This window comes from Rhipicephalus microplus, unplaced genomic scaffold (genome assembly GCF_043290135.1).
Source record: "Rhipicephalus microplus isolate Deutch F79 unplaced genomic scaffold, USDA_Rmic scaffold_42, whole genome shotgun sequence".
Classification (NCBI taxonomy): Eukaryota; Metazoa; Arthropoda; class Arachnida; order Ixodida; family Ixodidae; genus Rhipicephalus; species Rhipicephalus microplus.
The window spans coordinates 533790-554583 of NW_027464615.1; the positions used below are offsets into that span (position 1 = coordinate 533790).

The 20794-nt window shown below is 46.5% G+C and overlaps 1 protein-coding gene across 6 annotated transcripts; it reads right to left on the reverse strand.

Moving 5' to 3' along the window:
• Positions 1-2662: 2662 nt before the first annotated feature.
• LOC119167357 (protein angel homolog 2) lies at positions 2663-19608 on the reverse strand. Of its 6 annotated transcripts, none has more exons than XM_037418827.2 (6): positions 19495-19608; positions 15849-16169; positions 13629-13937; positions 9558-9799; positions 5653-5722; positions 2663-4338 (listed from the first exon to the last, which is right to left on the reverse strand). In XM_037418827.2, exons 2-6 carry the CDS (start codon positions 16006-16008, stop codon positions 3179-3181), a joined length of 1941 nt encoding a protein of 646 aa, XP_037274724.2. In that variant the 5' UTR covers positions 16009-16169; positions 19495-19608; the 3' UTR covers positions 2663-3178. The 6 variants fall into 6 exon arrangements, with proteins under 6 accessions (XP_037274724.2, XP_037274723.2, XP_075740779.1 ...); XM_037418826.2 differs by having other exon boundaries at positions 15849-16172; positions 19495-19604; XM_075884664.1 differs by lacking the exon at positions 19495-19608 and adding an exon at positions 19297-19456.
• Positions 19609-20794: the final 1186 nt, after the last annotated feature.

A 20794-nucleotide genomic window follows, 5' to 3' on the forward strand; every position in this document is an offset into this window, starting at 1 on the left:
TTAATGCCGTAGTGGGCATCAAGCAAGTGTGCTTGCACAAATGAGTGTTTAGAAAACCCTCTGAAAGGTCACTCTTCTAGCTTTCCCTATGACTGCGCTGCACCTTCCGCACAGGCCTGGCGTTTTTATCATACATCTCTCAATAATATACCACTGGTTCGATGCGACTTTTCTGATCACGCACAAAAACAGAAAATTCACGTGGCATTTACAATGATTTACATCTATGTGTTGGTTGGTTGGTTGTCCCTTAGCGACCTGGCACTACCCACTGCAGTCATTTATAAAAATTGTTAACAGCACATAGAACAATTAGGAAAGTGCGACACAACAGAGACAAAGAGCACCAACTTCCAACTGGTTTTTTTATTTCGATAATAAGTACATTTATGCAATGCAAGAGAAAGGGTACGAGACCAAAAAAGATATGCATGTGGTGATATGCTCTAAGTAAGTGAAATGGTGAAGCAATGCTTGCTGCACATGTACATTCTTTCTTGTTTCCTTTTTTTATTCTTTTTAGGTCTTGCAGCCTCACCCTTGCATTGTATAAATGCATTATGTACTGTTAACACTTATGGGACTTTACTTTAGAGATAATGTGTTATAATTCCAATATGTTTAGCAATAGTCGGTTTAAAGAGAGATTCACTGGTACAATCAAGGTTTTCGAAAAAAAAGCCCATTGGTGAAAACCTTGAAATTGCACATAAAGTTAACAATCTATTCGTTTCATCTACCGTGAAAAAAATCACAGCATAGCCACGGAGTGAATGATGATGAGTGGGACGAAGCGCTGGAAGGTTTCATCGCTAACCTATCAAACATCCGCGAATATGGCCGACTACACCACCAAAGACGTGACAAATAGTGTATATATATGTACAAGAAATTTTATTATTCATAAGTGGTAGCTATATGTCGCTTCCGTTCACCCTTCATTATAACGACTTTATGGTCGGTGAAGTGATGGATCAGTGATGAGGTGTAGCGGGATGTTTGCCAGGACGAAGTAGTGGGCAGTTGGGAAAGGTGGAACTGTACGCCCTCACGAAGAAACAAGGGATGGACACAGTGGGAAAATCTACGGTTCTTTAGCGCGCACATGGATACAAGTACATGACCATCTTGCATTTCATATTGGCTACTTCTCAACAGTATTAGCTTTATGGTCGCTGAAGTGGTGGATCGGTGATGGGGTGGGGGTGTAGTGGGATGTTTGCAAGGTGGCTACATACACCAATGGAGGAAAGACAGAGCCACACACTAAGGAGCTTCACCCCTAAAAATCGCAAACTGCTTCGCAAACGTTTTCATGGCTGAAACCTATTTCGGTTGCACCAAGAGAAGAAACACTGGAAGTATAGAGGCTAGAATACTGGAAGGAATAAATGTAAGCCCATTTTTGAGACGTGTGCATTCGTAGCACGTTAACTATTTATTAACTTCATACTCTTTTTTTACTTAATGATTATTGTAAAAAGTCTCAAAGGCCTGTATTTAAGTTCCGCTTACTCATAAGTCTATTTTCTTAAAACGTAACAAACTTTCATTTAATTAGAACAGGCCCGTAATGCTTCATGAAAACAGTTTCACTTTTTAAATACAATGTAGAGACAACAAATTTCCAAGCGCAAAAACTTCCGCAAGCAACAACTCGAAAGCACAATCTGGGTAACTACCAATTTTTCAAAGATGGTTTGAGCCAGAGACTAAGTGTTCAAGCCAAAATTATGCCGACATTAGGCATACCTGCATAAACAAAAAAAAAGTGTTTTCGTTAGGTGTAATGCATTCGTATTACAACGGTCCGTGAATTTACTTGAGTAGTCGTGTCAGAGTAGACCCTCAGGTTGAGGGATAAGTTTTAACTTTGCAATCTTTATCTGTACTTTTTCTTTCTCCAAGAACATCAAGGCATAGCGCTAGCAGTTGTAATCTCAGCCATGCAAGTTCCCTTCCACAACTCAAGTGGTATCTTCTGAGAGTCTCTGATCTCACAAAAGAAAACTATTGCAACGATGTTTTGCTTTGTCAATGGCAACATCGCTGAAATGTCACCAGCATCAGTTTACCACTGGCGGTGAGCCTCTACAAATCAATCTCTTACTTCGGCTGCAATGTCAGTTATAACAAAGTAAATGAAAAATGTTGCAATACAGTGTTAGAAAGAAACTGTGCCAACAAATTTTTAAATATAACAAACTTATTTTCATGCAAGATGAAACTTTGTTTTAATGAGGTTTGAGTACATACTGCTATGGCAGTTTTAGACGTAGTCATGCCTCCATATTTCCCACAATGTCCCGACGATCATTTCATCAAGACCTTTTGCATTATGTCAACACGACTTACCTGACAAGAATGAAAGCTTCCAACAATAGAAATTGCCATCACAATGTACCTGACATTACCAGCTATTTTAGTTTTAATTCAACAAAGCTGACGATGCGACGCTATCTAAACTGTGTACATTACCTCATGTAGTATTATAGTTAAGCCAGTTTAGTGTGGCTCCAAAACCAAAAACAACATTTCAACCACAAAGCTTTATTTTATATATATATATATATATATCAGGAGCTTGCACAGGAGGCCTTGCTGCCAATCCTTTTGTGCCACAAAACTGCCACTGTTTATCAACACACAACAGCGGGAGGGGTAGGCTAAATACTTGAATCCAACATTTATTCACGGAAAAATAATTCGGCTGTCATTCCAGCAAAAAGTTCTTCCAGGCTTCCAAAAGATGGGGAAAAATTTATTAATTGCTCGGGCTTCAGGGTGTGCTAATAGCGCATCAAATAAGAATTTCTCATTCCAAATACTTTTCCGTTATCACTATTAATTATATATAAGTACTGAGACATTTGTACAGAAATCCGCATTAAAACCAGTAAAGATTCGGCTGCTTCGTTGCAGGCATTGAGGATGAGCACTGTCTCCCAAAAACTACAGTAACTATGTTCTAAACGTCCAAACAACAAGGGTGCGGTTGGCGGAAGAAGTAATGCCTCTCGAATGCAGCACACACATTATTGATGACTACAGCACCTCTGTTGCTGCTTCAGTGGTGCCTGGAAAATGAAAATGTCATAGCGTTCGTTTAAAAAGCGACATTATTTACACTGACTTTGTCCAATGATAAAGCGATACTGATGTTCTGTTGTCGTCAACACTAGCTGGGTGGTCTAAGCAAGAACTTTGCGATCAGAGGAAGGTGGTCCGACGACTGTACTTCGTTAGGCAGCCCACCGACGGCCACGAGCTGGCTTTGCGACATCAAGCGGTACGTCGCCAGTAATCGCAGCGGTCCCTCGATGATGCAGGCATGTTTCACTTGGCCCTCCCTGAACATGGTGTCCTTCCTTTTCACCGAGTAGAAGATGTAGTCGACGGTGCAACTCGCGCGTTGGTGATGTGTCGTCACCTCGGCATTGGCGCCATTGACGTTGTGCTTGTAGGCAGAGATCAGGTTCAAGAAGTGCCTCACAACCCGCTGCCGGCTTTCCTTGGCCGGCGTTGAGTCATTTGCGTCAGAAGCGTTTGCCGCCGGCGCCGTGTCTTCTGCGGGTGGACTTTTTGCTTGCGAGTCCTTTGAGGCACTGTTTGTAGCCGATTTTGATGGCGAGTCCTTCCTCGAAGAACCACTCGTCGACTCTTCCTTGGCAGCCATGTCCCTTATTGCAGATTTGCTTTGCACAAGGTTGAGAGTATTGTTAAATTCAGCGGCTGGCTCCGTTGAATTGGAGGGAGCATCAACGTTTTGAGATGCAGGTTCCTTGGCCGGTGCAGGCAGGTACCGGGACGAACCAGAGATATTCAGCTGACGAAGGCTGCTGGCGAGGGGCACGTATTTTCCGCGGTTTGCACCGTCGCTCTGCCCGGAAACGTCGCCTGAGAGAAGCCCCTCATAGCACAGGCTTCCACGGGTGAGAAAAGTGTAGAGGGGTGAGTGCGGCTCGCTGTTCATGTCTCCGCACAAGAGGATGGGAACGTACAACGGCGTGCCATCCGGCGAGTCTCCGCGAAATGCCAGCCGGTCGATCTCGGCGAGCAGGAGGCACAGCTGGGCGAGCTTGATGTCTCCGCGGCGTGGGTTGAACAGCAGGTGAGTCGTCGACACACACAGCCGGAAATCTGCACCAAACTTGGCATTGCCAGCAACCGGCTTCAACATGGCAATGAGAGCAACGTTGTCACGGTCGAGGACGGTAACGTCAGAGCGGGCGTACTCGATCGGCTCGAAGCAGTCCAGCTCGAAAACAGACTTGCGAAAGAAAATGCCACAGCCATCTCGCTTGTCACCAGTGCGCTGTTTGTATAGGCAGCCATAACCTGAATGAGAAGATGAGGCATACGTAATTGTTAACCTGTGCTACACTCACAGAGTACACAATGTTTATGAGGATACGGTACAAAGAAGATGCATCAAGAATGCCAATGTTTATGTGCATCGATGGGGACAGTTGAGCTACTCTTGACCTGTGCATAAACTCAGACAGATAAAGCACACAAAAACATGCAAAGAAGCTGATGGTACAGAGAAACCATCTGGTTTTCATGACAACAAACAAGACAGTTCTTTTATGTGGCTTAATAATGCCGCGAGGCGTATTGCGGATAGTGTTGCGCATGCCGATACCGCCAGCACACGGCCTTATTGTGGTCCAGGATGCACCGCGACTCATCTGCGAAGATCATGGCCTGCACGTCGACCATATGTCACGTAAGAGTGAGGGTAGCCCGAAGACAGGAGACCGGGAGGTTAGTAGAAATAGAAGGAGATCCGTTTATTTGGCGGACTTGCGCCCACTAAAGGAAAACAGACACACCGGCTTAGCGGGAGGCGAACAGCGCGTTCGACGGCCGTCGGGTAACAGAAAATGTCCCACTGGAACGCAAGGCGCATTCGACGGCCGTCGGGTAACAGAAATGTCCCACTGGAACGCAAGGCGCGTTCGACGGCCGTCGGGTAACAGAAAATGTCTCACTGGAACGCAAGGCGCGTTCACCATCCGAGATACAGTCGCCGTAGCGTCTGGCGCTATCTCGTTATCAACGAATGGTCGACGTGCAGGCCATGATCTTCGCAGATGAGTCGCGGTGCATCCTGGACCACGATAAGGCCGTGTGCCGGCGGTATCGGCATGCGCAACACTATCCGCAATACGCCTCGCGGCAATATGGTTTAAAAACGAATGATTACCACCTATACCATGTCCTAATGCGCGCCTTTCATCCCAAGAACAGTGGTCCATAGGTTATGCGATTGCACATGAAAGCAAAGTTGCATCCATGGATTTAGCAACAGGCTATCAGCACTGTAAACACAAGGTCTAAGGCAAAGAAGTTGTTGCATAGCATGGCAATGACAATGTGCAACTTTCAGGCTTGAAGCACAGAGGCACATTCAGCTGATAAGCTGATCCTGGAAAGCCTGCACTGTGACACTTCCTAAGTGACAGCTGCAAGACAGCCATAAACTTGTACGAAACTATTGCAACACAATCACAACGAAAAGTGAATGCAGGTGGAATGTTCTGGACAGTCACATCCACAACAAAAGCTCCCTGAACTATGGCAGAAGGTGTGACTAAATAACAGTGATCAATAAAGTATTACTGAGCATAGAGAAGAAGCTTTGCTGACCCATTTTCTCCAGCTCGGGCTTGAAGTCCGTCTCGTAATGGTCTTGCTGGAGTTCTTGGAGGCAGAGAATCTGGAGCATGGGGGAGGACAATCAGTGAAGAGGGCAAGTCAGATTACGATGCCGCAGTCCCAAGCCACAGCCGGCCGACCCCCGAGAGCCCATTGTGAAAGCCCGGGCCTTGCGGGCCCGCATGCTGCTTTCGTAGCACTGATTTCCGGAAAAGAATGGGACGCAGTCAACACACACTGTTCCAGTATGAACATAAAGGAATCAGATCTGCTGCTAATGGTAAGCAAACACACGCCTGACGTTACTGCTTTCCTCTGGTAAGGGAACACACTGTAGAGAGTGTTACCATACAAGCATAGCATAACAATTCTTTTAATAAAAACACTGACGAGGAACCTTGCAGTGTACACATTATCAAGGTCTAAAAAAAGTTATGAACCATCTCCTCAAAGGGAACCCCTATGGAATGCGAAGCAGCAGCGGTGCGGACAGCGTTGACCCCGTTGAAACGGGCATCGAAGCAGGTGCTGGAAGAACGATTTGAAGCGAAACTCGGTATAGCATTTACTCGAGTAAACATTTGTTTGAAACGCAAAAATGCAGGAGGCGGGTTGGGTTTTGTGTACCTTTAATCGCAGGTAAACAAGCCGAAAGAGTGGACAGATTTAGTCACGCATCCGCAGTAGTCGTACGGACACAGCCTGTTAGCGATTTTCAGTGGCAGGCCGCATCCATACGGGTACTGCAGACGCGCAACTAAATCTGTCTAGTGTTTCCACTCGACGTGCGGTCGAGCGTTGCGGGCAATGGAGAGGGTGAAGCGATAGAGAAGTGTGTTGCGAGCTGGGGGAGGAGCCAGCAGCTACTGTGGGTGAGGGAGAGAGTGACGTCAACATGCAGCTGCGACTTGACCTACTTGGCATCATTCCAGCAACTGCGGAGAGAAGAGCGTGGTGCAGCACATTGGCACGTAGACACGGACGGACAGCGTTACACAGGCTAGTCAAAAAGCTGCTTCGCATCTAATGGTACTTTATTTTTACACCTTGTACTGCAATGAGTTCAACCCAGCGGCAACAGAATGATGCAGAAAAGTCAGCCTTTTGACATGGTTCCCGTTTCAATGTCCCGTAGCACCTATTCAGTATAGTTGGGTAAAACTTCGGACTGCAATAGTTTTTCCTACTAAAATGTGGTTGAACATGAGCCTTCCCCAATGTAATCATACATTAAGTGGAGACGCTCCTCGAAAAAACTTTTTTTTATTTCTAGTCATAGACACTTCGAAATTTTGTCATGAATATAGTTTTTCATAGATATTTCAAATATGCAATCATTTTTTGTGTAGCTGCTATAGTTATTGAGTTACGCCATGCACAATAGCGAAAAGTTACATGTTTTGGGGGTACTCTTTTATGTACTTAACTTTAGGTAAAAGCATTGTCTCTGATCTTATTTGACCCTCGGTAGATTGTAAAGTACAAATATCTATCCAGATATGTCACAGAAATATTGGAACCAAGGAAAAAATATTGTATTGAATGACTAATAATTTTTAATCTCCATTGAAACAATAACCTAACATTTTCGCAACTAATTCTGACAGGCATTGCAATTTCAAGTAGATATTTGTATTCTGCATGTGTTGATGAATATGCGTGCCAAGCTTCGTTATTATACAATAAGTATAAGTGTCTAAAAGGCTGCGCGGAAGATGTGAGAATGTCAAAAAAAATTAAAATGAGAAAAAAAGTTTGAAAGTTTGGAAAGTTGGCATTTATTAGGAAAGTTTTTTTTTTTGCATCAAATCGGGGCACAATGAAAAGCATCTTGCACTGAATGCTCAGAAGACCGAGAATCGCACAGAATTGTGAAAGTTGGTCATGGCCTGCGCCTATAACGTGTGCTGCCAGAACTGCCTTCAACATTTACAGCCAAGCTATCACGCGAGCTCCCGCTGTCGAAACGAGCGCTCGTCCCTTGGTTCTTGGTCGAAGTAGTATGACTTGACGCGTGCGTAGATGAAAGTGTAGATTCAGGGCAATCGGTATTTTCACAGCACAGTTCGACGAATGCCGAAAGCCCTTTGCGGTTTCCAGCTACCTCGGACGCCGAGTTCTCGTTCGCAGCAGGTTGGGCATAGCGCACCCGCCACAAAGGCAGTCAGCGCATCGATTTCGCAAAGCAGCCTGTTGGCAGTAGCAGCACCTACTGATCTACGTTCACTCTCAAAGAATCCGCTGTTCATTTGGGATGCACTCACGAATTTCACGGCAGCGGCTCTTTTACAACCACTGTCGCCGCGGGGTTCGGTGTCAGGCCTATTCGAAGTCGGGGCGTTGGTCAGCGGTGTCATCGGCATTCACTGACACCTTGGGAAACGTCCGACGCCGTTTCCCTCGATATTTGGGGCGAGTTCTGAACTTTCAATTATCTAGACAGCGCTTCTCGGGGCTTTCCATGACGCAAAACTGCAGAGAAACACCGAAAAACTCGATTGCGACATCCGAGGAAGGATAGGAGGAGGCGGAGCGCACCGCCGACCAATGGCGGCCTCGCCCTGCTTGCCGTGATATTCAAAACGCGTACGTATGCGTTGTTTTTCTTGTTTTTGGTTCATTCTTCGTAAAGATACGAGACTGGCTATTAGTGGATTGTGAAGGGGAAGGCCTTCGCAGCATGCGTGCACGATTGCAAATGGCAACTAACGCATCGTTTTCGCGACAGGGCAATGCGAACTGTGTCATTTTTGGCGACTTTTGCGCATTTCACACGTCATCGCTCCCTGCTTCGAAGCATTTTTAGCGGATTTCAGCTTGATATCTTCAGAAATAAGAGATTATAATCCAAGGATACCAATACAACCAGAAAAAAAAAAGCGAAAATTTTTCGGTAAACCGCGACTTTTCGACCCGCGTCTCCCCTTAAAGTGATGTCATGAGTTGGACAGCCAGTGACCCGGATGTCTGGCTTATGCGCAGGATAATTCGAGTCGCACAAGCAATGAGCCATTATGCTTCCGCCATTTATGTTGGGCCTCTTCTTCCTAAGGTGTAACACATCTGAGACTTCAAATGAAACTAAATCCTCACTTGCCAAGCTGTGAATATCAAGATCAGTGAAAATGTTTCAGACAATAAAGCTAGAGATATGATTCGAATAACAGCATGCATGTTTTTGTAGCTCTCTGTGCAGGGCACGCACATTCTGTGGAGTACATGTACACTCTATGCAGCAACATTTTAATTTAACCCTCATTAATTTAAAAAACAAATAATTCATGCTTGTTCTGTGGTCTGACTTAAAATAATTAGTGTTGTGGTGGTGCTAACACCCCCTGTAAAGTCATTTGCGCCTTGTGGCAGAAGTGTTTCACACATCGGCCGCATTTCGGGTTCACAACTACCAAGCAGTAGATGGCGTTGAACTCGCAAACGTTTATCACCGCGATTATCATCATCATTGTTAGAACGATAGCGCCAGCGGTGACGCTTGACGGCAAGCCTGGGTGGCAGCAGATGAGAGAGAAGCGGTCCTCTTTGGCGGGTGGCGCGAATGATTGTCTCGAGCGGTGCGTCTGCAGTAGACTGCCCCACTGGTTGTCTGCCGTAGGCTCGTGGCGAGTCAGGCGCTGGTGAAGCCACCTTGTGTGTGTTCTTATGTTTGTTATGTTGTTGAGTGTTGTGTAATATTAGGCACTTTCAACTTGATGAAAGCCAGTACACCCCCAATTTTCTTTCATCATGAAAACACTTCAGCATAGGCCTAGAACAAGGAGTGAAACTTCTTGACAAATAGTTCTTATGTCAGCGAAATGGCAGAATGAGGCCAAATGGGTAAGTAAACTTGGTGCAAGAATCCTGAGAAGCCGACAGGCATGTCCCCGCACACTCACGTCAGCATTGATCTCCTTGAGCTCGGCGAGGAGGTTCTTTCGGCGCAGGGTCCACTGGAGCACATCCTCGTGGCAGTGCTGGTACAGGTAGGGATTGTCCTCCAGGAGCCCTTGGGCCAGAACATTGTACGACATCACCGTGAACACCAGGCCACCGCCAGAGCCACCGCTTCCGCCGTGCACCTGGCCCAAATCGGTGGGCACCCAGTACCGACTCCTCCGCACACGCTCACGCACGTTCGCTGGAAAGCGGGGAAGTCGTAGAAATAGATGAATCACGGAAGCTTCAGCACAGAAAGTGGGCTGGCATTTATTTGACAAGCATAACTGTAGCGGTTTTACGTCCCAAAACCACAATATAGTTATATGAGAGAGCGCAGCGGCGGGATCCGGAAACTTTCATCACTTGGGGTGCTTTGATGTGCATATAAGACTATGCATAAGGGCATTTCACATCTATTAAAAGGCGGGCGCTGTGGCCAGGATTCGATCCCGCGACCTTAGGGTCAGCGGTCAAGCGTTGTAAACACCAGACCACCGCGGAGAGTTGTTCACTGACAAGAAAGAATATGTCCAACAAGTGCAACAAGCAAAAAGGCAACAGGTCCTGGTCAAGTGAGCGAGAGGGAAGGCAAAGAGATAAAAGAAAGCCGTGGGAAAAACCACTGTGCTGTCGGAGTACGGTGGAATGCCGCCGCAGTATCGCTATAAATCATCATATTCCATCAGTCAGTTGCTGCAATACAATGCAGCTCCTTTGAAAACACCGACTACAACAAAATTCACTTTCACTAATTTCATTATAAACTACCAGAAACATTTTGCCAAAGCTGCAGCATTGATAACTGCCAATATTCCTAATAGAAGCATTCAAACAGTACTTAAGTGAACGAAACACGCACTTGGAGGTTAGTGAATAGAACTGAAATGTTTGTGACCAGTGTGACTCCAATACTTGACTTGATTTATATGGCAGTCCTTTTCAAAGTCCTCGATTCTCATGTGTCATGGCACTTCACTTGGTCAGAAGCGACTATGCAACCCTGAACCTAAATTTTCTCGTGGTACAAAAGGATGGCAACACAAGGCATAAAGTTGAAAGCAAAAAGTATTTTTACACCCTTTCTTGAATTTTTACAAAAGGTCTCACAAGTGAACCACAAGAAAGCCCTGCACAGGGAGCGTACCTGTCATAGCACACCTATGACCTGCATTACATTAAATATGTCACTATGACACCGTCTTCCACGCTGGGCAGTTCAGATGGCTTTGCTTTCACTGTGAACCCAAAAAACACATTCTCTGGCTTTAAAAGGACCCAGAATTTTTTTGTGTGTTTAGGCTATAGCGGCATTAAACCATTCGCACCACAAATTTAGCGGTGCGCTGTGTACCAAGGCCACTACAGACGGTTATATCATGCCCTCCTTCTCAACCTTGCCATGCCTCCTCAAATCATGAGACACCCTGATATCGCTAGTGATTTCTGAGCTCTCATGAGCACACTCGACGATTTCAGCTTCACCAAGTCATGACCGGGTTTCGGACCACATTCACAGCAGAGTCAAAAATTAGAAAGCACAACATAGTCTAGCACATAACCTGAAAAAACTTCTATCACCGAGGCTATTCCAATGTGAGAGCTGTGTCCTCTTGTGTGCCAGCTTCCATCAAAAGAGACGGCAATATTTCCGGGGTTGCCAAAATTAAGGTTCTTGTAGAAGCACTTTACCACTGTGGCACACTTAGTCAAATGTTCGGCACAAGCTCTTGTTGTTGCTGGCTGAAGTTTCATTTTCAAGTACTCGTGGTACGTTTTCGTGTGAAGGCCCCGATGTGAAACATCGATAGCGGCAAAGATGTCATTCAGAGCTGTGTGACCATTCCCAGTGCTCTGAACCGCACGCGCCGTGCGAACGTTGATTTCGAGCGGGTTGCAGTTACTAATGCCACCAACCCATCACGAGCTCCATTTCGAACCAACTTTTCCGCAGTTGCTGCAGTGAAGCTTCAGCTTAACGGCTACGCTGTACTCACACGCGTCACGTTCGATGGTCAACTGACCACGGCACACTCGGCAAGCAGAACGTTCGTTTAGTAAACTTTCACCATGTCGAGGTCAACCATGGTATACGTCCAGGCCGACGAACTTTCGGTGCTGCGCTGACTCACGAGAACACTCATTTTGCGATCGGTTGCCGAGACCGAGGAAAGTTCCGCTGCTTCTTGCTGGGCGCGATGCTCGATGGGTTCCCGGTCAACCGATGCCAAAAATGTCGCGTCTATCCTCGCAGCTCGATCGCACATACTTGAAGCACTGCAGACAGCGGTCGCAGTCGCCGCCATACTTTCTCCGGCTGCGAAATCTGCTGCAGCAGCATTCTCTGCTGTCTTGATCACAAGTGGCAGCATTGTTTCCTGGCGCCTTGTTGAAGTATCAGTGCAATCAGCTGATTCTGACGGTACCGTGGTCGCCTCGCGATTGCTTGTGTTGCACCGCTACATCGTCGCGAAATCCGTTGCGCTCTTCCGCCGAGATCTGAAGATATCTTCGTCGGCAGTTGCGATGATTTATGGCACTCTGAGCGCATGTCGCCACTGGTAGAAGTTGTAGCGATAAAAGGCCGCCTTTGTGTCGGGCAGCTGCATCGCGGCGACTGCCGGTTTCCTGTCCCGCTAGGCTCTGCCGACATAGCCTGCGCTGGCTGCGATGACTCCTTGGGCTGCACAGCACATTTTTTCCGTCGCTTGCCGAATTTGTGAAGTGTGCGGAACTTTCGAGCACGATTCAGCATCTCGATTTCGATCGCAAAACTAGAAAACTTCTGAAATGGCGGTGACAATGCGCGTGTTTGCGGCCACGCGCGCGAGATCACCAGTGTTGTTAGACCCTGCGCTCCAATCACAAGCCGCTGTTCACTCACGTGACTGCTATGGACCAATGATACCGCACAGTTTTGTCGCTTGTTTTTGCCTAGTAGCGCAGACTGGCTGCAGCATTGAAGGTTCGCTCCTGGCGGAAAAGCGAGCTCAACAGAAGCTCTTTCAAATGAGACTAAGATGGCCGCAATCCGATGAGTGGTTAACCCGATCTGAGCAATGCAAAAGGGGGCTGTTTTCGGTGATTTCGTAAGCGAAACCAAGTGCTGGGATCAATAAACACGACATTTTTTTGGCTCAACGATGCGTCATTTCGAGTTCATTTTTTGCTGGCAGGTGCGGGATGGTATAAAGATAATGAAAATCACGAAACCGAAAAATCGAATTTTTTGGCCGTCGCCAAGACTCGTGTCCCCCCTTAAACCAAGTGTTGGCTCGGCTACTAACGGCTACAATATAGTCTAGGTGGCATTAGTTGTGCACCACTTTTTTCAATGAAAAATGGCACTTTTTTTAATATCCTTAAATCTAAGCCGACCTAGAGTTTGATCGAAAGAAATTTGAAAAAACTATCGGCCTAAATTCGAATAAATATGGTAACACTTTACAAAGTTATCTTCTGAAAATTCAGCTAGAGTAATATTTATGCTATTTTTATACCTTGTGCAACGTAATGAAATATTTTAAGCATAATTAGTGCTCTTCAAGCACCATAGCTGTCATTGTTACTTCTAGGCACCTTGGAGTCAACATAAGAGCATATAAGTCAGAGTGCATAATAAGCCTTTGAGCTTCTCTGTTGTTGCCACATGTCAACAGAATGCACAGGAATGTGAGAAACGAGCATAGCCAATTAGCTCTGTCACACCATCCGTCATATAAGAGCAAAACCAACCAACAGATTAAATCTGAACAGATGGCATGACCATTTCACATTTGTTCCAAGTTTAGAAGTTATCTTGCGAACAACAGTGAAAGATGGGGGAATTTTTTCGAGGGACTCGTGTTTTTGTTAGACTAACCAATCGAATCCAACGAACAATTAGGCTAAGGAGAGCATTGTGGACATTAAATGCTGTTTTTAACTGCGGTGTAGTACTAAGTCATGTAAATTGAAATAAAGTAAACAAAAATCAGCTTGCGGTGCGAATTGGTGGTGTAGTGAGGCCTCAGGGCCTATCAGCAACTTACCAGCAGCAAGGACGGGGTCATACGCTGCCACGGGGGACGGTGTGCTGCAGTGGTCGACACTGCTGTTCGTGCTGTTGTCGTTGAGCACGGCGTCAGTGACGTCCATCACCACCTTGGGGGGCGGTTGCTCTGAGAAGCGCCTCTTCGGCTTGGCCGCAGAGGAATGGTCAGCAAGGTCACTGACCTCTGGTGTACCTGGCCGGCGCCGACTGGAGGGCAATGGTAAGTGGCTGGCATCCAGCAAAATATCAGGCTGGGCAGCCATGGCACCGGAAGCCTGGCTGTTGGCATGCAGCATTCGTGCCCTGCCTGGGGCCAACAGTTGAAAATGGGCCAGTGTCACCAAACGAGAGTATGCTGTTTTGCAGGTTGATAAAGAGTACCATCACGGTCTCAAAGCAGTTGCACCCTTTGAAGCATCTTTATGTCACACAACAGTAACAGTCTTTAATTAAAGACTACATCATTGTGCCACAAAAGCCAAATGTAAGTCCGATTTATCTAATCAACGCTGTTACAAATGACATGTGTCTTTATGCCATCCAAGCTTTTACAATGTTTGCATAATCTATGCGCTCCATTAAGCCCATAGGCAGTTTATTCCATGTTCAATGTAACGATGTCTGAATTTGGTTCAAAGACGTGATTGGTCAAAAGAAAAAATTAAGCAGATTCTTAACTACCAGGCCGTTGACTTCAGAAAGTTACACAGTGTAGGGGGGTGCTTTTTTGCTACTTTGCTACAAACATGCTTTCACTTCTCTAGATGCTAAGCAGCTTAGGGTCGGAGCTTCTCTGTTGGCCGTTGTGTTGTAGTCACGCAAGTACTTAAAGCGCCCACAAGATGGCTCTGCAGTAGAGCGCTGCCCCGCTCTGGCACGGGCTCTCGCACGAGTGGACCCCACTAGCAGTGCTGCGCTGCTCTGTATAATAAACGTGCTTACTCCTCTCTCTCTCTCACACACAGCGTAGAAGTATGAACGAAGACATGGGGATGAGTGCGGGGGGCCGAGGGCTCGCAAAGCGGCTGTGTGCACAACTATGCACGCTCACGGTGATGAATAAAGAGCACCTCTTCATATATCTCCAAGTCGACCCATGGCTGCTTCGCATACTACTCAGGGTTCCCTTTACGGGGAGATGAGTGCGATCTTTTCAGGTCATTGGGCTGTGAGTCTCTGCACTCCATAAACCAAACATGCAGTTACAGCGTGATCATGCACCCGCAAAATGAAACAACAATATCCTCTCTGCCCACCTCTTTTGGAAAGCGAAGAAAAATGCACACAGTTGAGATGTAGAACCCAGAGAGAATGAAAAGGAAAAAGAAAATGCAAATAAAGAAAGACAAAAAAATAAGACCGGCAATGAAGCTAGCCGTGCTGCACCGGACCACTACGAAATTGAGTTCTGATTACCCTGGGTTCACTTAACATGCACCTGATTAAAGTAGATGGCTGTCCTTGCTTCCACGCCAACCGAAAGGCAGCCACAGTAGTCAGAAATAAAACCCATAACCACTAGGTCACCACACTGAATCCGTAGTATACCAATGTTGAATTCCAATGGCAAAATGAAAGTTGCCAACAGACTCTGCAAGTGAGCAGATCTATGTCTCTGCATGAGACCAAGACCTCCAAATCTGTCAATAGAATGTTAGCCGTCCCCTTGGGGATAGGCAGAAATGGAGTACTATTTTTTAGGTTTGAAGTTGAATACATGTGGTTATTCCCTTGCGCTGTCAAATTCCATCGAATATCCTCTTCTACATAGCAGTTTCAGCGTCCCCATCACTGTACAATAAATTGCTCATGCAGAAACTGAAGTTCAATCCAGGTTGCCATTATCGACCAGTGGAATTAGGGCTGCACAATTCCATGCCTTTCGCTATTGCCACCAGAACACCCTACTGCTGACAGCACTACCAAGCAGGCAAACATGTTGAAGCAAGTGCATCACGCAGAGCTACAATCCACACTGCCGGTTTTGGCAGAGCAACTTTTCCCACTTTGTGAAATGGCTCCCACTGTGATTCCACTTCTATTCTCCCACTGGAACTCTTCACTCTCGCCGTCACTCTGTCATTGGAACAAACTTGCTCCGACTTCGCAATTGCATTTTAACACTAGACAAGTGTTACAATAGACCTACCCGACACTTGCCAACTGTCCCCACGCCGCTATCCCCGGTTTAAAGTAGCAGCAGTGCACAAGCTCTCACCTAGGGCAATCCAGGTTGCGGCCGGCAGGGGCCCTCTACCCACAGTCGGGCCAACGCTGTTGGTCGTCGGATGTACAACAGCACAAGGTGAGGCCACTGCAGGTGGGAACACTAGTACGGGGGGCCGGATCAGGCGGAACAGAGAGTTGGGCCACCACATGGCCGGCTGTGGCTGCGACCCTGGCTGCTGATACTGTTGCCCCGGCTGCACACCAGGCAGTGGATGGTGTTGTGCAACTGGCAGGGGGCTAGATCGCGTACGACCCCGACCGAGCTGAGGGATCCGGTCACCTGAAACATACGCCTGCTGGCCATTGGCACCTGCTTCATTGAGAGAGGAAAACAGGAGTGAAACGTCAGTCAACAGTAAACAAGGATAGCCAACAAATCTATAGACCCTTTTCATAATCTGCTAGAACACTTCTATGTACTGCATGCTTGCCCAGCTAATGATTGCACCTGTCGTGCTTCAAATGGAAGCGAGGCCCTGGTTGTGCATGCTGGGGCTTGTCTAATATACGTGTTCATATTAAGAGAGCCAAGTCTACATTATAGCAACCGTGCTTGAATATGCTGTTAACAGTAAGTGACTAGCCCCCATTGGTTGGGAAAAATGTATAGCAGGAAAGCTAGCTTTACAACTATGAAAAGGGTGTATAGTAAGATACAACTTGAAAAGTTCAGAGAGACCCCGCCCAAACGACTTTAGCGCAGCAGCCGATGCAGAGTGCTCGTGCACTCTGCAATTTTGCGCAAACATGGAGTCGCCAGCCGTCCGGCTCATGACATCGGCCTGGGAGTGCACGCACGTTGGTTGAGACTTGTGCAATTTTGAGGAGGAAATGCTGTGAACTTGCAAAGTTGTATATGACTATAGCTGATATCTAGCGTTTGACAAAAGCCCCGCCGCGGTGGTCTAGTGGCTAAGGTACTCGGCTGCTGACCCGCAGGGCGCGGGTTCGAATCCCGGCTGCGGCGGCTGCATTTCCGATGGAGGCGGAAATGTTGTAGGCCCGTGTGCTCAGATTTGGGTGCACGTTAAAGAACCCCAGGTGGTCTAAATTTCCGGAGCCCTCCACTACGGCGTCTCTCATAATCATATAGTGGTTTTGGGACGTTAAACCCCACATATCAATCAATTTAGCGTTTGACAAAAGCTCATTAGGCAAGGAAAAAGCCTTGCCCTGAGTTCTTCGAAAGTCTCTGTTCTTTCCAGCGCTTCACTGTCGTGAAACATCAAGGTTGAAGAAAACTTACACTCGCCAAACTCAAGTAGAACACTAATAACAGAACTGACGTTTCGACACCCAATATCGGCAACTTTTTCACAATGAACAAATGCATGGCAACCTTTATTACGTATGCATCGAAAGACACAATGCACTTGTGTGTATCCCAAGAAGTGGACCCCATATCCGATTTATTGTGTGAGTAGTAGATTGTATGCAGAAAGATGCGTTGAGCAGACGGGACGTTTTCTTTTTCGACGATGGAAGCCGAGTACCAGTAAAGACTGTGTCTAGCTTTTTTTTTTTGTAATGCCCTGCCGGGGTGTTCGAAATGATGTCTTTAAATTGTTATGATGCTGCTGTACCCGATCTTTAAAGTTGCCAGTCTCACCTAAATAGCATGCCTCAGAGTCTTGGCACAAAATTTTGTAGAAGCAACAGGGCATCTCTCCTTTTCAAGGCAGTGTTGACACGAACAAGCTGTTGTTTCAGCTTGCTTAGAGGGATGTGGCAGACTTGCACTCCATATTCTCAAAACATTTTTTGAAAGTGACTCGCTCACGCCTCATGCATAGAAGAGTGCAGCCCACCTCATCAATGTAGTTGCCCTGGCAGGAAAGCCATTACGCGTTTTTCATTTAGTTTTTACTAATTAGCTTGGGTAGCCATTGCTGATTAACCATGACTATAGCCGAGTCTCTTATGTCTATAAAAGAAGAATTCACAGACTTGTGGAGACGCTCGCACATCATATACAAAATATTAACAATAAATGTACTGAACATACCTGAGATCAGTTCTAATCAGCATGCCATGGAAGCTTGCCTAATATAAAACACCTTACGACATTAAAATCAACCTGCTTTCAACATAAGCTACCAACATTCACCTACGTGATGAGTTTGTGTTGGCTGCCATGCTTTCTGCTGCAGTGCTCAGCATATCGCTCCCATGCACTTGCCATCACCCACGTCACTGTTTTGTGCAGTCATGTGACCAGTTAAGCTTACAAGTAAGAAAAAAAAAGACATGGTTTCACTTTTCGATACTCCCTGAAACCCAAACTTCAACTGCAAGCTCTACAAAATGTATCCAAATAATTAACCATTGCACCTTCAAGAAAACGGAGCAGGGTCATTACCTATTTATTGCAGCAGAAAAAATAACACAGGGCTCTAAGCTTTTGTGCCAGCATTCTGTTAACTTGTGGCCTCTCCCAGAATACCACGTAACCAAAGCCATGAACTGCTCCAAGAACACTAGGGCAGCATCTTGTGAACCTGTGTTCAGTCTGCTACACCTCGCACACATATTTTTGTGTTATGTGGGTACTCTTTTCAAAGACACTTGAAGGATTGCTAGTTAACTATGATCCCACTAACACATCACTAACACTGCACGCAGTTCTCATATGGAAACACCATGTTCTATGCAAGACGTGCATATAAATTGCTGCGTTGGAATGTTTACGTTTCTGTTACGTATTGCACGAGTAGATTAATGTAGAGCATTTTCGGTTCTCTCCTTTCACAACAACGAAGATAACATTACAGAATTTATAAGACCAGATCAGCCGGCGTTGAAGAGCACAGCTTTCACGAATGCGTGCAGATTAGACTGGCAAATCGAGCAAACGCTCTCGTGACCTCCAGAGAAGCAAAGTGCACAGAGATCGGAAATGCGGCACACATCGAAGGAGGCAGGCTTATTTCAACGAGTCGGACATGTTTCGATCGAAAGAATGAGCGGTTTCGGACTCCCAAAGGCTTACCGCTGAAGGTTTAGTCTGCGATGCTTCATTTTGGGTCGAAGTTACACAAGCAGCGTGCAAAATCGTCAATACGCCTGCACCAATCGGCGTTGGCTACACCACTACTTTCGCACAGGCAAGACACGTGCTACGGAGGTTTCGTTAATTCGACGCGGTGTTGCGTAACCAGGCAGTCGAATCCAAGACGGTCGACAGCGCGGTGCAGCTTCAGCCGCGATCGCTCAGCAACGCGGACGAAACTTCTACGCCACGTTCTTCCAGAACAGCGGGTGACCCACCACCTCGGGCAACGTTCAACTTCTAAACAAAAATATACACCCACGTGGGGGGAAGAACGGCGGCAACCCGTTTTTAGCTAGGAACGCTAGACGTCTTACAATAAAGTTGTTTCCATTCATCAACGAAGTGAGACGCCAACGGTCTGAGATGATGCGCAAGGCTAACAAACCAGATGTCCGCGACGATGGCTGTTCATCGCTCATACTTCTGCCGCATCCATTGAAGAATCACGACGAGTGTGAAGGCAGCTGTGAGCACGACTTTCGCTCAAACATCCGGGCTACCGCGACACCCCGAGCGAGTTGTCAACAAATTCGCCATTTCCGCCACGCGGTGACAATCACGAGGGCAGGAAGCAGGAACTTACGTCAGACAGCTCCACGAGATAACATCCACTGCGATTTTGAGAGCCGCGAACGCGCGGGGCGTCCTGCCGTAATAATCGAAAATTGTCGCGATAACTTACTAACGGGCGGCCATCTTGTACTGTTATATAGCGACGCGAGCGCCACCTGCGCGGTTTGTCGCTATTTTGTCATCTGCTGCAACCTCAACAACGCGCTTTGTGTTTAGAGGCGGCAAGGTTATTCATTAAAAATGTACAGTCCCTTTAGCAACCGTAAGGAGTGTAGGGGCGAAAGCCTACGCTCTCACGAGAAACACGTGAAATTATATTGTTCCCATGTCATTGCTTGCTTTGTTGCATCTTTTTGCTTGTTCTATTTCAGTCGCCTAGGCATCGCCACAGCTTCTACAGGGTGAGGATTGGTCAGCAAGGCATGAATTCACATTTGATTCATTTTTAAGTCCCATCTGGTTCACTTGCGCACACTTACCTTTATTTCACATATGAATCACTTATAATTAACTTTAGTTTGTATGTAACCACCATCAATTCACAGTGCGCAGTGAACCGGTCCTATTGTCATTGCTGTCCAAATGTCAGAAACACCCGAGCGCATATTTTACACCTGTTCAGGGAACGCACGTGATTTGACAGTGACAGGTTTCCTCTACTGAACTATTTCATAATCACCATGCACTGACAACGTTGTGTTATTGTACCCTTGACCTGATGCCAACAGCACAACTGGGGTCTCAAGGGTGGTCAGAGCCTTGCAACAGGCCATTGAACTAGAAGCACAGCTATAGCATTGTACTGACTTGACAGTACTGAATACCATAACATCCCTAACTTACTATCTCCATTAATCACTCTTTTTCCTCTTCGTTTCCCTCCACTGGTATACAGTAATAGGCTGGAACCAACACCTCTACAAAAATGCCCACCGCTGCAGCCAAAAACCTGCTGCTCTACCCTTTCCCTCCTTCTTCGTTTCCAATAAGGCCTGTAGCAAGCGATCCTTGTGGTGGCTGCTTACACACTACCGCCCCCAACACCACACCACCTCAGCTTCACTGAAAAGAATATGTTGAAACGTGGCACTATCCCTCGACAACCGACGACTCAAGGCAGCACAGCTACAATGGGGTAGCGAGCAACACCGCAGGCATCTTTCTAGAGAAGGCGTTCCTAGAGCATACCATCGCTCAGGTCATCTTCTCTGCCTTTCTGCAAATGAGCCTCTCTCTCTCACACATTATACATAGGCTTTGACTTCTAATCGCATCGCATAACCTTATCGCATTTCTGTTCATCTGGCAGG

Excerpts from the sequence above, each read along its gene's own strand:
- LOC119167357 (XM_037418825.2), bottom strand. The coding sequence starts at position 19,330 with ATGAGCGATGAACAGCCATCGTCGCGGACATCTG. Across the intron at positions 13,938-15,848 it reads CGCAACCTGGATTGCCCTAG|GCAGGGCACGAATGCTGCAT; the intron begins GTGAGAGCTTGT and ends TGTTGGCCCCAG. Across the intron at positions 5,723-9,557 it reads TCAAGGAGATCAATGCTGAC|ATTCTCTGCCTCCAAGAACT; the intron begins GTGAGTGTGCGG and ends CCCATGCTCCAG.